Source organism: Melozone crissalis, unplaced genomic scaffold, assembly GCF_028551555.1.
Source record: "Melozone crissalis strain CALT ecotype California unplaced genomic scaffold, PUWL_Pcris_2 ptg000045l_1, whole genome shotgun sequence".
NCBI lineage: Eukaryota > Metazoa > Chordata > Aves > Passeriformes > Passerellidae > Melozone > Melozone crissalis.
In genome coordinates, this window is record NW_026535823.1 from 3,262,586 (window position 1) to 3,284,057 (window position 21,472).

The following is a 21,472-nucleotide window of genomic DNA, read 5'->3' on the forward strand; positions in this document are numbered from 1 at the left end:
CGCCCCCTGCGCGGGCACGTGAGCGCGGGCACGTGACGGGCCGCGGCGGCGCGGCCGCGATGGCGACCTACGTGAGCGAGCTGGAGGCGGCCAAGAAGAGCCTGAGCGAGGCGCTGGGCGAGAATGTGAAGCAGTGAGTGCCCTCGGGGAGCGGGGCTGGGCTCTGCGCCGCCCTCCCGGCCCCTCGCGTTCTGCCGTGGCCCCGCAGAGCCTCGGTGCTGCTGCCGCTGCGTGAGGGGGCAGCGCTTCTGCTCCGCTCCCTCAGCCGAGGCGCTCGGGGAGGGGAAAGAGCCGCGGTCTGGTTGAGAGTTTGGACTCGATCATCTCGGAGGTCTTTTCCAACCTCATTGATTCTGTGGTTCCCTGCTCTTCCCGAGGTACTGGGCCAACCTGAAGCTGTGGTTCAAGCAGAAGATCAGCAAGGAGGAGTTTGACCTGGAAGCGCGCAGGCTCCTCACGCAGGACAATGGTAAAGGAACACGCGGGGTTTGTTGTCCTGCCAGGCCTGGGAAGGCTCCTGCAGGCTCCGCGGCGCTTCCCGAGCGGGGGCAGTGCTTGTGAGGGAAACAGCAGCGCCAGGGCTCCGGCAGCAATGGGGTTACAGTGGTGGGAGGTGCCCTGGCCCGCATGGGGAAGTCCCTGGGTAACCCCGGCCCTGACAGACAATTTGGCGTTGTAAATGTGATAGAAATGTAAAACATGCTGTTCGAGCAACCAAAAAGCCAGTTTTAACGCCGCAGTGGAGGCACAGTCCTTTCTGCACTTTCCCCTTGGCTGTAGCTGGAGCAGGGGAGGGAGCCCTGGGTTCCCCGGGCTGCATTTGCAGCAGGCAGGTCCTTCCTGCCCTTGGGACTGGCAGCTGGGGTGGTAAAGGGGGAAATTCCTCGGTCCTTGCGTCTCTGTGTGTCTGCAGACATGGGTGAGCATTGCTGAGCTCGCTGTGGGGGCTCCTGGCTTCCATGTTTGTGATCCCTTAGGGAAGGGCAGGGAGGTTTCCGGTGCTCAGGCTCCAAAGAGGATCCTGAAACCCTCTGAGGTTGTTTTCACTTTCTCTTGTGCACATTTACCCTATGTTCCAGAAAACCTCTGCAATAAAGCTCTGTTTTATTAGAAGTTCTTTGAACTGACTTCATCTTTGTGGTTCTCGTTTTGGTGTATTTTGTAACAAAACCAAAAGCACTGCATGGCAGGAGGGACAGCTGCTCCTCTGACTGGCTGAATACACCAGAACTTGTCAAGCAGCTGTAATACACTGTGTGTGTAATACTGAGAAGTGACCTCATTGTTTCTGTGCTGTGTGTAGTATCCTCTGTGTTGTTGTCACAGTAGTAGATTCTCAGCCCAGTAGAAGAAAACTCTCAAAAAAACTTAAATTAAAAATTGAGCAGGTGGGGAGAACACAACAGTGGGAAAGCTTAGGGAGCAGCTTTAGGATGGCTTTGAGGGGGTGCCTGGGCACTGGTGTGCTGCTAATGAGCTCTCTCTGTCTCTCTGCACAGTCCATTCTCACAATGATTTCCTCCTGGCTATTCTCACCCGCTGCCAGATCTTGGTTTCTGCCCCAGGTGAGTCCTGAGAAGCCTCATTAACCCTTGGTGTAACACTGTGCCTGCCACTTGTGAGTTTGGGGGTGTGTGCACAGTACCCCAGTGTCCTCAGCCTTCATATTCATGGGGGGTTTTTGCCACACAGGTAAAAATGTAGCAAAATAATGAAATTATTTCAGCAGAGGTGCTTCTGTGGCTAAGCTGTGTGTGCCTGGTTAGAGGCTGATGCTGGGTTGGTGCCTGTGATAACCTGGTTTGAACTCTGGGTCGGTGTCTGCTGTGAGCTGAAGGGTCAAGGCAGAGGCAGCCTTCTCTTTGATGTGCTTTGCTTACCCCTTTCCCTCTCTGAGCTTTGTTCCTGCTCATTGTGGAGAGCTGACTTTTCCTGACTCATCTTGATTTCAAGTACAGAGCTGATAGAAAAGTGCTTACAGGGAGCCTTGGTTGAGCTGTGACCTATTAGCCCAGTATCTGCACACAGTTAACATTTTACCTTTGGAAGCATCTAGGATTACATTTTACCTCTGTGAGTGTCTACAATGGCTGCATTTAAGGGTGCAGATGTGTTTTGTTTGTTCTCCAAAAGAGCTCCCAACCCAGAGATGTGGTAGCAAGGGCAACTGAGCTGCAATTCAAGGTGTGGAGCTGCTGTCTAGGAAGGGAGAGAAAATTGCTACAGCTCACATGACCTGAGAGATGAGTTTAGGAGAGAATACCTGTTACTGAGGTGCCTGTTGTAGCTACAGGCAATAATGCCTGCAAAATTCATGGATGGCCACGAGTTTTTGTGCTGGAGCTGGTCCTTAACTCTACCAGCTGTGCTAATTAAATGTTGATTGCCCTCACCTCCAAACTTGCATTGTTTGCTGTTGATTGAACTGCAAAAACACCTTGTATGCCCTAAACTTGTTCCCTTTAGGGAGCTGCACTCGTGTAAATCAGGTTTATGTCTGAATCTGCTGCTCCTTGCTTTTAACTTTGAGTGATTAATTGCAGCTGGATGATGAAGAGACTGCACAGGAGCAGAGATTCCCCTGCTGGTCACCTGGAGCAGCTGGGTCCACACGAGGAGGGCAGGGAGGCAGTGCCTGTCTCTTTATGCCCCTTAGTCATGGTGTGCAGCTGTCTGGTCAGGATTCCTCAGCAAACTCTCCCAGGTGTCCCTTCCCAAGGCAGTTTGGGATTGTTTGAAGGTGGGAGCCCCAGCACAGAGCAGGGTGCTGCTCCACAGGTATTTATTAGTTCCTGCCTGACCTGCTTCAATTTCAAGTCCCTGGAGGTTGTTTTCTCTTGTCCCATGGCAGCTGCTCTCCTCAGAGCCCTGGAAGAGACCTGGATGTGGTGGTGGCCAGCTGGCCACCAGTGCCTGTCACCTCCAGGGCTCTCAGGCAAGCTTTGCCTGGCTCTGTGGCCACAGATTGCATAAAGCCAGCTTGGAAAAAAGTCAGTTTAATCATGGCTGAGTGGTCTTAAAGATGTGCTGTGGGGCTAACAGTGCATTCTGCTGGTCCCTTCTAGCAGCTCAGCTGTGCTGTGCACAGATCAATGCCCCAGTGATCTGGGGGCTGAGGTTCCTTTTCTGGGCCACTGACTGGGACATCTCTTACAGGCAAGATGTAGGGTGGTACATGCAAGCCCAGGAAAATGCAGTATCACTGGAATACTAGCTTTTAACATGGAGATTTCTCTTTCTTCCCCTAGATGCCAGTCTGACATCTGCTACTTTATTTTTTTTGTTGTGGTTTGGTATTTTCTCTCTCTCTTTTTCTTTTTTTCCCTCCATGTAAGAATGGAAAGCTAACAGGCTTTTGTCTCTACCACTTTCTTTTGGGTAGAAGGTGTTTACTTGATGATTCATGGAAATAAGTGACTTTAAAGGAGTGTTTTTGACCACTTGGCATGCCTTCACAAGGGTTATTGATGCATGTACTTTCCACTTTCTTGTGAGAGACAAGGGGAAAGTAACCATGTGGTCAGTGGTCAAGTTGTACTTGATGCTGTACTGGAATAAGAACCCTTGGGGAAGGTGTTTTTCAGGAGTGATTACAGTATATGATGAACATGCAAACAAACCCATCTGCTCCCAATTTTGCTGCCTCTTGTAGTAGTGGTTCCACCTGGGATTTAGGGAGCACTTGGTGACTGTCACCCTTTCTGAGGATGCTTTGCAGTTCCCCCTCTCATCTGCTCAGGCTGTCGGTCACCCAAACCACTTGAAATCCCAGTTGCACACCTCTCTGCCATGGGGCACTTAGGGCTGGCTGGTGCAGAGGCAGGGAGCTGTGTTGTCCATTCTGATGTGAGGGGTGGCCATTTGGGGCCAGCTCTCCTGGCTGTGTCCTCTCCCAGGCCCTTGTGCAGGCCCCTAGCTGGTGGGATGGGTGAGGAGCAAAAAATCCCTGGGCTCTGTGCTCTGCAGGAGTGAACACATCCCTGTGTCACCAACATTGTTCTTGGCACTCATCCTAAACACAGTCCTGTGCCAGCTGCCATGGCAAAAAATTAACCCTCTTCCACCCCAAACCTGCACACTGGGAGTTTTTCTTCCCCCAAAAATTCCATCAAGAGGGACTCTGGTTTAAATCCTTTCTTAACCTTGCATGGACTTGCTTACTAAGCTGACCTTGTTTGTTGGACAGTTGCAAGCCTCAGGGTAGCAAGGTTCCTTGAATTAATATGTATCTTCTTGGAACTGTTCCTTCCCTTCTTAGTTTTATTGCTGACATTTAGCTGAGACAATTGCAAACACTTGAGTTAGTGATGTAAGGATTTAATTTATTTAATAATAGTCTGAAGCCATTTAAAAGATGGTTCGGTGAATTAGAACTCGTGTGGAATAACAGGAGCATTTTATTTCATCAGGTTTGTCCGCAGGCTTTGCTTAGAGGGCTTTCAGCTGTGAGATTGGCTCAGGTTGCTCATGTTTGCTTCTCCAGAGTACTGAGAAGGGAGGAAAAGTAAGAAAGTGGGAGTGTGAGGAGAGGAGAGCAGAGGAATGTGCAGAGGAGAGCCAGCAGAATATCAACCAGATATCAGCAGAATAGCTGACCAAAACCCCTGTTCCTGCAAGAAGATTAAAACAAACAACCCCCCCAAATTGAAGATCAGTAAACAGGCGTGGGAAACGTGTGTTTTCTCTCTGTCTGCTTCTTTCTGTGGTGACTTTCTCTGTTTCTTTGTCCTTTCCTCATGCAGCATGTCAGGCAAACCTGACAGGCTCTGGACTGGCTGGTGCCATGCAGAGATGTGGCAGCTCCTAGAAAAATGCTTTTATCTCTTGCTGATCTTTGAAGGCAGAGCAGCAGCTGTGGCTCGTTGAGGTCTGATTCCTTTGCTAGCAAGATTAAATAAAAGCTGCATTCATCTCTGAAGTTTCATGTCTGAGCCAACCCAGCCTTGTCATTTGTGGCCAGGAAGGCAAGTACTGGTTTCTTAGAATGCTAGAGGGAAATTTTGCTTTCTTCATCTAGTGCAAGTTGGGCTTGGTAATATGAAAACCTGGAAAAGGAACCAAAAATTGTGCTATGGGCTCCTTATAACGGAGAATAGGAGATTGTATCTCACCTTTTCCTTGTTTTGATCTGAGTTTGGCTAAGTTCTTGTTAGCTGTGCAGGTTGAGATTCAATTAAGTTGCATCTTTCAGATCCACTGTCAAAGCCTAGAAATTTAGTTGCCATTTAAAACCTACTGTATTATTTTTCCTATAAAAGGTATTTTAAAAATTCAGACTTAACTGTAACCTATTATATCTGGAGAACATTATCAGAGGAAAGAGTGTTTGCAATTTCCATCTGAGAGTGTTTGCAATTTCCATCTGCACTCATTGCACTTTCTCTGGTCACAAATGAGGCTGTGACTGAGCTGTGTGAGACCTGGTGTGGTTCTCCACAGTGGTTTCCTATGCTCCATTATTAGGGCCTCTCCTGTGATGTATTGATGAGCAGTGACACCAGCCTTACAAGTTTTGGGGAGGTTTTATTTATTATCTTTTAATTTCTTAAATTGACCAGTGGATTTTTACAACAGGGTTTCTAGGCTATGGGTTTCTACCTCTCTAATAGGATGTAGCTAAACTTTTTGGTCAACTTTATTAAAATAGGGAGAATGTGCCATCTCTGTGTGTGTAGGTTATTTCTAATCCCTTCTTAGCAGCTGACCATTCAAAAGCTAAACCTGAATCCTTCAGCTGAGCCTGATGCTGTTAGAAATTTTGTTTTTCCATGGTGCTTTTGCTCCAGCTGTGAGTGTGGGATGCTCCCCATAGCTAAGGACTTGTAGTGTTACATGACTTGTGAGGGTTCTTCAGGGTGAGAGAGATAGATGAGACTCTTGCTTCATGATTAGAAGGCTGGATTTATTAATACATGATATATAATATATTATGACTATACTTATAAGAATAGAGAGAGAAGTTGTTAAGCTAAGAATAGAATAGAATGCTTAACAAAGTTCTGTGTCCAAGCAGAAAGCAAGCAAGCTCTCCTGTGAGTGGTCAGCAAATCCAAACACTCACAGAAGACCAATCACAGCTGCACTTGTTGCGTTCCACACTAGCTGATGACAATTGTTTACATTCTTCTTCTGGGGCTTCAGCTTCTCAGAAAGGAAAAATCTTAAAAGAAAGGATTTTTATGAAAAGATGTCTGTGACATTGTAGCCAGCCTCGTTCCTTACAAACAGGGCTGTGGTGTAATTGTGTTTGAGTTCCTGACTACAGCAAATTAACCATAGTTAATTCTCAATTACTGCAGATGAAGCATGGTTGGGACAGCCAGAGATAAACCCAGAGATTGGTGTGAAGCTGGTGAGAGCTGTGTGAGCAGGAGAGAACCACAGCTGGCTGTTGGTCAGTGCTCAGTGACGCCGGCCAGGCTGTGGGTGCTGACATGTGGAAAGGCTGCTGTCACCTCTCGTCTCTGTCTAGAGGAAATGGCAAATTCTGGCTGAGCTGTGGCCAGGGGATGTCCAGGACATTGCTGTGCTGTCAGAGCTGCCTGGCAGGGAGCTCAGTCTCAGCTTTGGGGGCTGCTAAATGCTTTCAGAGCCAAGCTGTCCGAGCTCCCAGCAGTGGGACGTGCTGAGGGCATGCTGTGCTCCAGAGGAGAGGATGCTGCCTTGCAGGGAGGCTGCTGGAGGCACACAGCACAGGCTGCTCTGCAGCCACGAGAGGGCTGTCCAGCCTCTGAGTTGCACTTGTTCCCTGCCAGCAAGCACACACACATCCAGTGCAGTGCTGTCCTAAGCCAATTCCTGAGGCAATTCATTGCTCACAGATGCTGTAAGCCTGTCAGCAGGAAATTTGCTGGGCTGTCCTTGCCAAGAGCTGTGTGATTATCAGGATGTGGTTTGGCCTGCTCTAGGGGTAGCTGTCAGACAGCATTCAGTGGACTTTTGAGCTGATGATATGACCAAATGTGTTTATTTATTAGTACTAAACAGGAACCTCTTTTTCAGCTGTTTGCTCACTGGTCACATCAGTGACATCCTGCTCCTGGGCTCAGTGGCCTCTGCAGTTCTTCCCCCCTCTCCTCCTCTTCAGTGTAACAGAACTATCAGCTTGATGTAGTGATGTTTAATAAGGATCCATGACAAATCTTGCTGAAGGAGACCTGGGGAGTCAGGCTGCTCAATTCAGATTACTTAACGTCTGACCTGATCCAGGAGTGGGTGAGAGGAGAACTCACCTCCAGGTAAGAGCTCTAGGCAAGCTCTTACCTTCCTGATGGAACAAACAGCTTGTTCCTTCCTTTTGGATTTTCTTACAGGCTGTGCTTATCTCTGTCCTTCCACTGTGGGTTTTGTGTGGTGTGGGGACAGAAATTGCTGCGCAAGTGATGGGTGTTGTGAGTGAGTCAAAGTAGCAAGGGGCTGACAAAGGAAGGGAGGGGCTGCCAAAGATGTTCTCCCCTCTTTGCTATGGCTGCTGATTTTGGGTTGAGGCTTAACAGGTGGCCAAATGTTAAGGGTTTCATCCTGGCCCTAAATCAGCAACACTGAGTGGGTATTTTGTTTTTGTTTTTGTTTTTTTTTGTTTATTTTTTGTTGTTTGTTTGTTGGTTGGTTTGTTTTGGTTTCTTTTTCCTTTCAATTTGTAGAAGGTGCTGGATCTCTGCCATGGCCAGGTGGCTCTGCAACTAAACCTGGAAAACCCAAAGGGAAGAAAAAGATTTCTTCAGTTCGCCAAAAGTTCGATGTAAGTGTCTGTGGTTCTCTTTGCATCTGCCAAATGCCTAAAACAAGTGATTTACTGTTTATTCAGGCAGCCAGATAGAATTCTCTGACTAACTCTCAAAGTGTTTGAAGTGAGATCCTGGGTGTAATGTTTTCAGAACGTCAAGTTGTTTCAGAGCTGAGAATGCCTTTTAAAGGTGCTATTTTCTGTTAGGTGGCACGGAAACGTGCAAGATCCGGTTCACTTTGCAGCAGGGGCTCTGTACATCCACCCTGCACCGTCACACCCCTTTCTGCTCTTGTTTCTGTGCTGCCAGACCAGTGTGGAGGGGAGATTTGGGATTAGGCACTCTGTGTGTGCTTCAGAGACTAAAGGAATCCAAAGGAATGCAAGTCCAGCTGAAGGCTCTTTGTATTTAGGAATTGTCAGAGGTTGCAGTGCTCACAGCTGCAACCTCTATTGTGATGTTCTGAATTCAGGCTGTGTTACCTTGCCTGTCTTAAAACTTGACTGTAACTCTTGAGTTCAGTAGCACATAGATGAGAGTTTGAGAAGCAAGTTGTGATGTAGTGGAAGTCTTAGAATTTGATTTACTCATTATCCTGAGGATGCACCAGATTTCCAGTGTGTGTTGTGCACATGTTCAGGAATGCTTGGCAGTAAGCACTGGATGAAGTGCATCTTATGATTAATGGGCTTTTCTGGGACTAGTGGGATTCCTGAGTAGTGTGAATTTGGAAGTGCCTTGGTGTTTCATAATGTTTCCCTCACTGGTCAGAATAACAGCTGTGAATGACCACAAGTCCATTCCAGTTGGTTTCTGCTCTCCCAAACCGTATTCCTCTTGAGAGTTGCTTACGTTTTGAAGGTCTTTTTTTCCAGGCATGTGACTTTCCTGTAATGAAAGCATAAATCTTTAGAATTATGGGGAGGGAAACCTGCTTTCACATCACCAGTGGGTGGATTGGTTTTTCACTCTGAGTTAAATGCCACACTGTCCTTTGACTAAAGCAGCCCCCCTTTCTCCCCTGAAACTAAGATGTGAGAAATCCACTTTGCTGCTTATTCATTGTTCATATTTAAAGTGTGTGTGTCCTAGTGCCCCATAAGAGCCTTGCAGCAATCTCCATTCCACAGCCACTGGAAAGGAGAGGGAGTGTGTTGAGTCTGTTTCCTTGTGGGTCAGAGCTGGGCCAAGCGCATGGTTGGGCTCAAGGATCAATAATTTCCATTTGCTTTGTTCCCCCCTTTATCTGGAGACTGAGGAGCCATCACAGGCACAATGCAGCCAAGGATTTGTGCTGGAATACATATGGCCTGGGAAATGCCACCTTCTAGTATGAATTCCTCTTCTGTGATGAGTATTTTTGCTGAATTACTGAGTCAGTTCTGAAAAATAGTCATATTCCATCTCAGTGGCTGTTCTGTAGCACAGCTCTGCTTAGAGTAGTGAAAGAACACAGGGAGCCTGGAGTATGAAATTAGTGCTGGAATTGGGCTAAGTTTAAAGCATTAGAGAAATGTAAGAATCAATCACACAAGTTGAGGATCATGGGCTTTAATCTGGAGGGCAGCTGTACAGATGGTAAGTAAAAATATACCCTTCTGTACAAGGAATTACTAAATATGAGAATTCTTCAACACAGAAAGTGTCTGAGAGATGTGAAAGTCCAGCCACTGACCTGGGTAGTGTGAAAGGAGATAAAAAGGGCAGTCACTGACTGCATTTGAGATTCCCAGGAGAATGAAACAAATCTAGCAGGTGGGGAGGTACAGAGCAGAGCAGAGCAGGTGAGCCTGCATGTGGTGTGTAGAATTTCTTGCTGCAGTGTGCTGTGGATACCCAAAGTTCAGGTGGTTTGGGGTGCTACTGGACAAGTCCAGTGAAAGGATACCAACACTGACTTAGCAATTTCTTCAGTCACAAGCCATTGGGGAGGATTTTTAAAGGATTTTTTTATAGGTGTAAGCTTTCTGACTGGAGAAAGGATGTCCCCTAGGATCTGAATGTATATTACCTGATGTTTTAATGTTGTGTTCCTGACAGCACCGGTTCCAGCCTCAGAACCCACTGTCAGGAGCCCAGCAGTTTGTGGCAAAGGATCCTCAGGAGGACGATGATTTGAAGCTGTGCTCTCACACCATGATGCTCCCCACACGTGGCCAGCTGGAAGGAAGGATGATTGTCACTGCCTATGAGCACGGGCTGGACAATGTCACCGAGGAGGCAGTGACAGCTGTTGTGTATGCTGTGGAGGTGAGGCTGGCCTGGGGGGCTGCAGTGGGGTTGTAACACCAGCAGCAAAAGGCTCTGTGTGCAATCTGGGACTTTGTCCCCCTGCATGAGGTGGAATCCTGCTGCTCTGATTGTTCTCCCATTGCCCTTTTGTCCCCTGAGTAATGTGAGAATGGAGAATCTCGTGTCCTAGATGTGAAGTCTGGGACTTCTGCCTGCAAATGTTAGTTTTGCACAGTACCCCAGGCACACTGAAGTAGCTGTTGTGGAAAATGCTATTCCTGTCACTTCAAAGCAGGGACAGAATGGGAATGCCAGTTTGACCAGCTCTATAAAAAGCAGTCTGTTACAGGCACAGTGTCTGGCCTGGCCATGAAGGGACACAAGCAGGTGCTACCTGGTCCAGGTGAAGTCCTGGTTTGGCTCTGGCCAGTGGTTGTGCATCACTGTACACATGCCAGGAATGACACAGCCCCTGCTTGGAGCACTGATGTGTGGATGATTTTCTGCTCTCAGCATGTGGAGGCCACCTGAGTTCCCATCTGGAGTGAGGCCAAATGAAGAAGTTGTCTGCTTGTTTTTTCCAGACAGTTCCTTCTCCAGCACTGTTCAGGCAAATGACAAAGATGAGTGAGGGGCTTTTCACTGTCATTTCAGGGCATGTATTTCAGTTCAAGTGGAACATCCAGTGTCAGTTAAGAAATCTTAACTTTTAATCAGAGGTTGGGAATTTCCTAGCATTGAAGACACCCCTTTGACATTTGAAGCAGGGCATCACATATTAAAGTATAGTTCTGTCGTGGTTTGACCGGAAATGGGACATCTGGGATATGTTGTTTTGCTGTGGTTACCAATGGGTGGTTAGATTTTAAGCTGAGCACCTAGTTTGACCAGTGGGACATTTGGATCCGCCTCTTGAGACTACGAGCCCAAGGGGTTAAAAGCAGGGCTCTTGTCCTTCAGAGCCCTCTTGGGATTTCCGGCGTGAAGAAGTCTCTCCCCCGGCCCAGTTGCTGGCTGGGCTGGGGGAGGGGAAAGCCACGTGGCCCATCTACGGTAGGCCCGGGTTCGGAGGAAGGGTGGCGGACCCTTGAGCGACCTGTTTATCCCCCCTCCCCCATTTGGGATGGAGAGAATGCAGCCCCTGCTCGAACTGTATATCTTGAAACTTGATACCATGTGCCAGCAGGCAGCACGGCTGGGAGGAGAAAGGGGGGGGCAGCGGGCAGTCCGGCCGCCTGGCAGAGCTTTTAACCCTTTGGGGAATGAAGGCTTCGCAGAACATTGCCTTTCCTGGGAAAGGGATAGGAGTGGAAGATGAAGGAAGAAAACCAGGCCAGTAAGGAGGGTCTGGCAAAGGGAGAAGAGAGATGTTGAAGGAATGGAGGAAGATGGAGTGGCAGTTTTTGCTGGACTCTTTTGTTGTATATCCATGGACTTTTTTTCCTGGTGAGGCAGAGGCTGTATTGCAGGGGGAAGCGGAGGCTCGGCGTCAAGAGAGTTTGGTTTTGAGACCCCTCGGCCCCAGGGGGGATAGAAGAGATGGGGGGGGACAAAGGTCCCAGGGATGTGACTGTGCTCTCCTTGGTACCAGACGAGGCATTCTTAAAAGGCTCTGAAGGCAGGCCCCTGCCCCATCCCATGCCTGGTGGTGAGAGCACCTCGGCATGGAAAGGAGATGTCACGAGATAGCAAGATACCGGGCGGATTGCTGATTGTGACAAGAAGTCCGTGGCACAAGGAAGGACTCCGTCTATCCCTTATGAGCTGAAGATTTGATTTTTTTTCTTAAAGGGTGGTGCCAGACCGAGTGTGGATAATTTTTTGGAAATGTAAATGTGTTTGGGAATTTGGTGGGAGGAGGATAAGGAAGTGTTTCTGTGTAGTTTTCATTCTCTTTGTGTGTGTAGTCTAGTAATTGTGTGTGTAGTCTAGTAATTGTGTGTGTAGTTTAGTTAATAAACTTCTCTTTATGTTTAAGTTGGAGCCTGCTTTGCTTATTTCCTGGCCACATCTCACAGCAGATATCAGGTAAAAGGTATATTTATGGGGGCTCTGGCTTTGCCAGGCCTAAACCATAACAAGTTCACAGGCTGATGTTTACAGTACTCAAAGTGCCACGTTCTCTGTATCCAAGGGCTGGATAATGAAAACCTCCTGTAGCTTGTGCAGATATTGGTTCCCTTCCATCTTTAGGTCCCTGTGGTCATAGCAGCACTGCTTCTGTCCTGCCATTTGTTGAGGCCCTTCTATCCACGAGTGAATGAATCAGCACATGTCACAAGATTGGTTTTCCTTGCAGAACCACCTTAAGGACATTCTGACCTCTGTGATATCCAGGAGGAAAGCCTATCGTCTGAGGGATGGCCATTTCAAGTATGCCTTTGGAAGCAATGTCAACCCTCAGCCATATCTGAAGAACAGTGTTGTTGCTTATAACAACTTAATTGAGTGGTAAGGAGCTGGCAGCACACTGATGATGTACATGGATTTTGCTAGACTTGGAATTACTCCATGGCTCAGTTGTATCTTTTGTGTGTGTTGATAATGTCTTGCTTTCACCAGCTAGGAAGGCATTGGTATGGAGGGTTGTACAGCTGAACAGGGAGTGTGAATGTGGGGATTTCCCAGCACTGGAGTGAGGACCTGCAGGACCCTGCCATCCTGTCATTTCCTGCATGCAAATGTGTTTATGGTTCTGTGGCACATCTTTCCAGTTAGCAGGGCTTTGAGGCCCTTCTGTTTGGAGTGTCAAAGAGTTTGTGCAGTGCATCTGGCAGTGTTTGTGTACGAGAGGGCAGTTTTGTTTGTCTGTGGCAGCTTCTAGCAGTTGGCAGGAGGTTGTGGGTGTTTGAAGATTTGATTGTAGTGCTACAAACAACTCTGCCTAACGGCCAGTGTTCCAGCTTAATGTTGTGTGTGCCTGAATTTTTATGCTGGGTAGAAACTATTGGCTGCAAGTAACAAAAAGTTGCACAACTGAGACCATTTAAACAGGGCTGGAGCATGTTGACGCTCAGTCCACGCTCCTTGTTAAACTGGAATTTGAAATAAACTTTTATTAGAGCTGAAATAATTTTATGTACCACATCTGTGGTGCAGAACAGCAAGGCTGCTGCTGTATGACAGCCACAGCTGGTGCTGGTTTGTGACTGGGATGTTTTCTGCCTGCTCTGTCCCCAGCCCCCCAAACAACGCCACACCCTCGGCAGGTCAGAGCCTGGCCCCCCCACCTGCCCCTGATGATGCTGAGCAGCAGGCAGCCCTGCTCCTGGCCTGCTCTGGGGACACCCTGCCAGCATCCCTGCCTCCAGTCAACATGTATGACCTCTTTGAGGCACTGCAGGTAAGCTGGGCATGTCACACCTCCGTGTCACAGGGTGCCAGCTGCCAGTCTTAGCGTGGTTTACGTGCATGGTGGGGGATTTGTAGTCTCTTCCCATAGTCTCTTTCCTCCTTTGGCTTTGATTTGTTCCCACTGTTAACTGCTGGTTTAGTGCCTGTTCTGATCCCCTTGGTCACAGAGCTGATGAGGAAATCCCTGTCTCACAGCTGTGTGAGATGGGTGAACTCTTATCAGAACTGAGCTGGATGGGTTTTGACAGTGCTGCAGCAAAATACCTTACCTGGCATGTCCCTTCTTACTCCTCATGTTCCACCTGGGTGCTTAGAGGAATGCTTGGTCCTGGCATGCAGGGCACTGCAGTGGGTTGGCTGGGATCACCCCAGCCCTGGGGAGGCATTTGAGCTCAGCTGGGTGAATTTTCATTGGCAGTGTATGGCTGTGGTTCCCTCCCTCTCTGGCAGTTGTGGGGGGGCATTGCCTACTTTGAATGTCTAAAATTAGTTGTTAGAAATTCCCCCTTGATGATCTGCTGTTGTGAACAGGCCTTGGGATTTTGTGTGACAGCTGTGGATGCAGACCACAGAGCTGTAATCAAGCATTCATCTCATGCTTAGAATTGTTATTTCTATGGTTTTGATGATCAGCTATTGATTGCCACCCCAAGAGCAAAATTACTATTTCCTTACCATGGCACTCCCTTGGCAAGTGGTGTAAGAGGTGGTTGTGCTGTGCTGGCTGCTGTGGCAGTGCTGTGACATTCCCTTTGTCCCCGCTCTGCAGAGCTGGCCCCTGTGCAGAGGGAGTTATTCCCTGGGAATATGGGCAAATGTGTATGGAGGTGTGCAGCTTGTTTCCCACCATGCCTTTCCAGGTGCACAAGGAAGTGATCCCTGCACACACAGTCTATGCTCTGAACATCGAGAGGATTGTCATGAAGCTCTGGCACCCCAACCACGAGGAGCTGCAGCAGGACAAGATCCACCGGCAGCGCCTGGCCATGAAGGAGGGGCTCCTGCTCTGCTAGAGCCCCCAGCTGGCTCCAGCCTGCTCCTGGCACTTGGCATTCAGGTGCTCCTTACAAACCCGTGTCTGCATCTCCAGGGTGATGTGATTTATGAGTCAGCTTTTCCTATGGAAATGGGACTGAGCTGTGGGACACTGCTCTGCTTCCCCAGAGTCATGTGCCATGGAGGACTTGCAGCAGTGCCACTGAATTGGGAAGGAGAAACGAGACACATTTGCAAGGACTGTTTTTAGGAAAAATAAATGAGAGTGGAAAGAGTTGGTTTTAAATAAGGTGTGCTCTTGTCTTCTTTTGTGAGCATGGAGAATCTGCCTCCTTGCCCTCTCCTCTCAGGTAGTTTCCCTCCTGAGCTCAGACTCCAGAGGCCCTGTCCAGCCTCTGTTGCAGTTGGTGGGATCCTTTTCATTAACTGATTATGGGATGGGCTCTTGTGCAGATGAGCAATTCTGTTACCTGGTGTTGTTCCTCTTCTACCAGGGGAACTTCTGCTTAGAAACTGTGACAAAACAAAACTATGACAAAAGGGAATTGTCTTGGTGTTGAAGACTCCTTGGATTTGCAGCATGAACAACTCTCCTCTCACTTCCTTGTAAAAATATGCAGCCTTGTATTACTTCATTATGAAATTTTGCAGCCACACCTCCCCTCATGGGAGATGTGCAGATCACTGTGTAAAAGGAGAAATCCCACCTTGTGGGTTTCAGGTGCTCTGCTGTATCCCTGAGTCAGCTCTGGGAACAGAGCTTATTATAACAACAGAATTCCATTAAAATGTCCTAATTACTACATGGCCTGGGTTTGACCTCAAACATGAAGGTACCTGCTGCAGTGTGACTCACTTACCGTGCCTCCAGATTAATGGAATTGAAACCGCTTCTTCTGGGGGAATATGAAAGGGGAAGCTCTTGGTTCCACCTCATTCTGGTTTTCCTATTTGGAAGGTATTTGGATGGGAGACTTGTCATATTTCTTGTGAAGTTTTCTGCTCTGCTGTACCCCAGGACTGAGAGGGGTGTAGATCCCTGATGTTTCTTCCCAGTTATTGTTTTTATAACTTCCTTTCCTGACCCCTGGGACTGTTGATGTTGCACCAGCATTGTAACAAGGGGCTGTGCAGCTGTCCCTGCGTTCCTGGCTTTCCTGCATCCCCTTTGGGATGTGCTGTGCAGTCAGGCATAGCAAGAGGCAGTGTCTGGACAGGTATTGGTGACTCTCTTCATGAGAAGATCACTTCAGGATTGTGAAGAAACTGGGAAAGGCAAGGACACAGAGCTGCAGCAGGGCCGGGCAGGATGGGAGCAGTTGTAGGTAGGTCTGGCAGTGTGTGGTTCAGAGGGCGGTGGGGGAGAAAAGATGGGCAATTCTTTTTGATCCTTTTCTTTGGACTGCTTTGTTTTTCTGTATTTAAGCTGGTCAGAATGAGTCTGAGCTAAAAAGTTGACCTCAGTGGCTTTTACATGAGAGTTTTTAAAAGCAGTGTTTAACCTTAGTAGCTGTGTGGTGATGAGATCATCAAGCCACCCAAAATACAGCCTGTGGGGTGTGGGAGGGAGATTTCCCAGGTAGTTGTGATGCTTCTGGTGTAAAATGCAAGCAGTAAGTTTGTTTGCTAGAAACTCTGGGGCAGCTCTGAGGATCTCAGATCTGAAGAAAGCACCCAGCCTCTGACAGCATCACAGGCAGGTTCTGAAACAACTTGCAAAGTGTGGCACTTCAATCTCCCTGCTGTTTGCCTGAGCTGTGTTCTGAAGAGCCAAGTCATCTGTTCCACCCTGCCAAAGCGGAGCGTTTGCTACAGCTGCTGCACAGCAAAGGCTCCAACAAGGAACTCATGTCAGCTGCATTGCAGAGATCTGAAAACTGAAAGGCACATTGTTCTCAAAGCACTTTGCCATGAAGTGTGAGTTTTTGTGAGCAACAATGCTTTACAGGCTTCTTGGGTGATGGAGCTGCAAGGGATCACAGAATATTCTGAGTTGGAAGGGAGCCACACTCCTGGAGCCACAGGAGTCCAACACTTAAGGGAATGGCCCATATGGGGATCATTATGAGCACTGTGCTCTAACTGAGCTAATCCCTGTGCCTGGCTGGAGGCTGCATTTCCACCCCCTGCTGAAAGAAGGGCCAAGCTCAAAATTAGAGCAGGTTGTTTATTTCCAGAGATGAGACCAGACAAGCAGTGCCATTTCCAGTTCTGCTGTGTGAGCATGTGGACAGTGAAGGTTTTCCTTGGACCCCTGCCCTGAGAGCAGGTGCTGGTACTGACAGCTATCACTGTTAGGCTGTGACATGACATGTCTGTCTTCACTACACTAGTCAGCCCTCTAAAATGAATAAATAACACTGCTGAACTTCAAAGCAGCACAGAAAATAGTTTGGCAGGGTCTGGCTTTTGCCCCAAGATCCCCCCAGAACCTGCCAGCTCTGTGGCAAGCTAAGCTTGAGCAGATGTTATCTCAAAAGCCTTCAGTGGAACTTCAAAGTTACCTTGGGCAACCTGGTGTGCTTTTAGTGGCCTTCACCACTGAAGGCTTTTTCCTCTGGCCCCTGCCTCTTGCTGCAGGCCTGGAATTTGTTACAGTCATGCCAGAATATGGAAAGACAGAAGGGAAGGGATCAAACATCACCTGCCATGTTCTCAAGAGTGAGAATTGCATCTTATGCCCTTAACCCCATAGGAGCTATGTAGTGTACAAAAGTGGCAACTTTCAGGAGTTTCTATTGCTTCTGCTTCCACTTCTAGATATGCAGTGAAAAACCACTGGCCACCTCATGAACAGGGGGGAAAAAATGCTTGAGGTCTTCACTGGGCTTACTTCATTGCCTGGGTTGGGGTGAAGTTGTTCATCTCATCCCAGAAATGATCAATGTGATCTGCATCCCTGTGAGTGTAGGAGTCAGAAAGGAAATCTGTTACTTTCCAGATGGTTTCAGCTGCCAGACTTGGCTGAAGTCTGAGCAAACCTTTGCAGTTGTGTGCCAAGCAGGAACAGCCAAACCCTTGCTCCCCAGACTTTGGCCTTGCCTCCCTGGGGCTGTGTTGGTTATAATTACAAAACCACTATTTCCATTTGAATTTCTGAAACCAGTTTCCCAGTGGTGAGCTGGGTTATAGTTAATTAAAGGCTCCCACAATCAGATATCTCCTCCAGTGCAACGACAGCCGCTTCTGAAATGCCACTGCGGTCTGAGCAACGAGCAGGAGCTGGGGCCACCTTCATCTCACAGGAAGGGCTGCTGGCCTTTCCATGGAGCACCCTGTAACCTCTTTGAGTCCTTTAAAGGCTTTTAAACCCTGGTTTGGAATGTGTCAACAGGGCTCCTGGCAGCTGTGCATGTTCTTCCCTGCTCCTCTCTCCACGTGCACAGCTGGCAGCTCTGCATCTCTGGAGGTGACTTGGTCCTGGCTGAGCAGTCTGCCCTGTACTTCTATCTATATCTCACAGAGATGCTCCAGATGGACTTGGCAGAGGAGCAGCAGGTGCTTGTCTGTGCAGTGTAGCCTTTCTGTGGAATGGAGGCTTGATTTTCAGGTATTGATAGTTTGTTGGTGTGTTGTTGATGGGAGCAGCCACTCTGTTTTTCCCTAGAGCAACATAAATATTTCAGACTTTTTTTTCCCCACTGAAACTTTAATTTCTCACTAAAATGCTGTTTTTCCACCACAATGAAAGCAAAAGGCAGCTCAGCCTACTTTATTTTCCCCTCTCTGAAATAAAGCCTCTTCAGAATACTCACCAGAAGTTTGTTCCAAGTTGTCAAATGTGAGTTTTAGCTCTATAATAAGTAGAGTATTGAATAACTCCATAATAAAAGTAATTCTTATCCACTCTCTGCATTCCCTAAAGACAAGAAAGGATGGAGAAAGAGCCTGGCTCTGCTCCTGTGCCATGGGAGTGCCTGGTGCAGGTGCAGCCGTGCTGTTTCTCTGATGGCTCACCAAAGGATTGATGCTGCAGGGTCATTGTCCTTTCTCATGTGTTGGAGATTCATCTCTGAATTCCTCCTGCTCTGCAGAATGTCTCAGCTGGACTCCATGGTTTCCCCTGGAAGCTGTGATAGCTGGGCTGGACCTGCACTGCAGGCAGCAATGACAGTGTGTGCTTCCCTTATCCTGCCAGCACAGCCACCAGCAGTGGAGGGAGCAAGACTGAGGTGTCAGAGCAGAGCTTTGTCTTGGTGTCCCTTCTGGAGCTGTCACTGGGGAGCCAGCAGCTGCATCTCACAACCCTTTGTGTTCATAGTGCTAAAAAAATGGGGGTAAAAAGCCCTTGGAGCAAAAAAAAATATCAATATTTCCTCTGCTGCCCCAAACCAGCTTGTACACATCAGTGCAGCAAGTCCTAAATCCTGTCAGAAGAGATCCAAACCACCTGTCCTTGTCCCTGGGACAGCAGGGCCCTGAGCAGCACATCCCAGTGTGGTGAGGGTTTGTTTTTTTTTTTTGTTAGAAATGTTGGAAAAGCTAACAGGAAGGCTGGAACCTGGTCTCCAAAGCCAGGAAATGTTGAGGGCAGCCTTTGCTCAGCCAACTGGGTGCAGGGAGCAGCACGGGGCTGTGCAGCAGCTCCTGAGGTTTGCTGGCCCTGCCACCTGCCCTGCCAGGGCACGGGGAAGGCTGGGAAGCCCATCACCATTGCCAAAACAGTTCTCTTGCAATTTCCTGGAGCTTCCCAGCAAAACACAGCAGGCAAGGCTTGATGTAGGGTGTTCTCTCAGAGGAGACCCCTCGAGGCACGGGTGCAGTCTCTGCCAGAGGGACACAGCAGTGCCTGTCAGGGCAGCTGCCCCTCTGACCTCGTGGATTTGTGGGCTCCAGCACCCCTGGGAGCTCCCCTGCTGGGGTTTGTGTCATTTGAGTCTTCAGGATGAGTGGAAGAAACAAGGGAGGCAAGGACAGGAGCCCAGCAGCACTGACACACAGGTTGATAAAGCAGCTGAGCACAGCCCAGCAGTGGGTGACACACACCAACCACCGTGCTCCTGCCACTCTGGAAGTGCTGTTTGAGGGCTCAGCCTGGCTGTGCCCTGCTGCAGGGGGGATATTTCAGCTCATCCCAGTCTCCTTTTCCACTCCCAAGACTTGCTGTGCAAGGAGTGGATGTATTTGCAGCTTTGGCGTTGGAGAGAGCAGTCCATGCTCTGGGTCTCGGTAAACTGGCCTCCTCCACGCCAGGGCTTGAGGGAGGAGCTGCCCCCACACGCTGCTGATCTCACTAAAAGCTAACTTACCCTCCACAGCCAAAAAAAAAAAGGAATAAAGCAAGCAGAGTCTCAAGTGTATCGTTAATACAGAGCAGCTCCAGTTATTTCAAAATCACTCTTTGAAATACTGAGTCCCTCAAGACTTGAACCAACTTTGCTTTTTCTTTTTCTAGTCATTAATCAGTGGCTATAGCTACACAGTTATGATTAAGCAACTGCACTGTGAATGTTTTAGGCTTGCCTAATCTTTTGTTTTGAGGAAAACAAAAGACAATCCCAAGATGAATGGGCTGTCTGCATGAGAGACACCAGGGGTGAGCTCAGCAGGGCTGAGGAGTAACTTGGGGAAAAGTAATTCTGTCCACCAATGACCGGCACAGTGGGGACAGGGGGAGCAGGGCTGTGCCTGGATGGCAGGGATCAGCTCCCCAGAGAGGGCTGGGCACAGCCTGGCTGTGACAGGCAGAACCTGGCTGTGACATCAAAGGTGCCCAACCACAGCTGGGCCTCTGCCTGGCCTGTGCAACTATCCCTGCTGGGTCTCCTTTGAAGCTTCTTGCTCCACCCCAGAGCTGCTCGAGGTGCCCTGGGGCAGAGGTGCCAGGCCAGGCGTGGAGCCAGCCTGGTGGAAGCACATCCTGCATGTCCTGAGGTGCTGGTGGAGCTGGGAGAGGAGCAGGCAGAGCACAGCTCCCATGGGTGGCTTTGTTGGCAGAGTGGTGAGGACACATATCTGGTTCCCTCAGCACTTTGTGGCTCTTGATTTTCTGCTACTAAAAGGGTATATGTGACAAATAAAAGCACAGGCCTGACTGCCTAAACACCAGATTGTCCAGACCATGGAGGAGCATCTTGATGCTCCCAGCAAGCCTGCACTCAGTGGCTGCTCTCATTCCTATTCCTGTAATTGTTTTTCATTCTGTTATAAACTTGGAGGAACCTTGAAGACCATTAGTCACAACTTCTGCTTTTCTGGGGCTTTAATTGCTTATTTGTTAATATTTTCTGAAAATGGTAACCACAGGGGAAATTGTGGTCCTTAGCCAGAGGCTGGCTGGGATGATTTTTACTATTACAGTTTTTTATGAGAACAAGATTTCCAGTTCCTGCACAAATACCTCCTTGGTCCCATGCTGCCCTCTCTGATATCAGTGCTCTAGGTGAGTCCCACACCCGTGATCCCAGCACCCTCCAACACGAGAGGCCCCTGGGCATGGGTCTGTGCTCCCTGTCAGTGTCAGGGGTGAGAGGGAGGAGCTGGAGCTGCTTCCCAAACTGAGACTGAGGAGGAAGAGGAGCACGAAGGCTTTCTGTCACAGAGCAGAGTATGAAGGCATGTGTGGGCCACTTTTGGGCCCTGCCTGAGGCACATTTGCTCAGGGTGACAGCACTGCTGCCTTGTGCTGCTCTGGTGGAGCAGGTGAGGTTTGCCCCAGCTCGTTTAAAGCTGCAGAAGTCCAGAGGCTGAGGGAGCAGCAAGAAGTGCTGCTGGCAGCCATGCAGGGAAAGGCTGTGGCAGTGCCCAGAAGCAGCTGTCTGGGTGCTGCTGGCACATCCCATCTCCTCCCAGCCCCTGTAGGTGCCAGGCTATGGCCATGTCCCCTCTCCGTGGTGCACAGCTCACTGAGTGGGCTCTGTGGGGCTGTCACCAAGGAAAGCCCACAGCCCTGTGGGACCAGCCCATGGTGTGCTGCTGCTGGAGGCTCCTGTGTGTGCTTGGGTCTTCTGGAAATCCCCTGGCACCGTGGTGGCTGTGTGAGTGTGGCAGAGGCTGAGGTGGGGCATGAGGGAGGTCGGGGAGGGCTGTGGCTGCCACCACATCTCGCTCTGCTGGGGAAATTCCTTGGCGGTTTAACAATATCTTTGCATCATCCTTATCTATGGTTATCTATCTATTTTCTGCTCGCTTCAGGAGTGAGTTTTCTATTTAAGGCACATCAT

At 48.9% G+C, this 21,472-nt stretch overlaps 1 protein-coding gene across 1 annotated transcript; it reads left to right on the forward strand.

Annotated features, from left to right (window-relative positions):
• Positions 1–44: 44 nt before the first annotated feature.
• TADA1 (transcriptional adaptor 1) lies at positions 45–14,987 on the forward strand. The gene is made up of 8 exons (XM_054286147.1): positions 45–133; positions 378–469; positions 1,500–1,565; positions 7,644–7,741; positions 9,768–9,977; positions 12,259–12,410; positions 13,140–13,302; positions 14,174–14,987. The coding sequence occupies exons 1-8, from the start codon at positions 60–62 to the stop codon at positions 14,324–14,326; spliced, it is 1,008 nt and encodes a 335-aa protein (XP_054142122.1). The 5' UTR covers positions 45–59; the 3' UTR covers positions 14,327–14,987.
• The last annotated feature ends 6,485 nt before the right edge of the window (positions 14,988–21,472 follow it).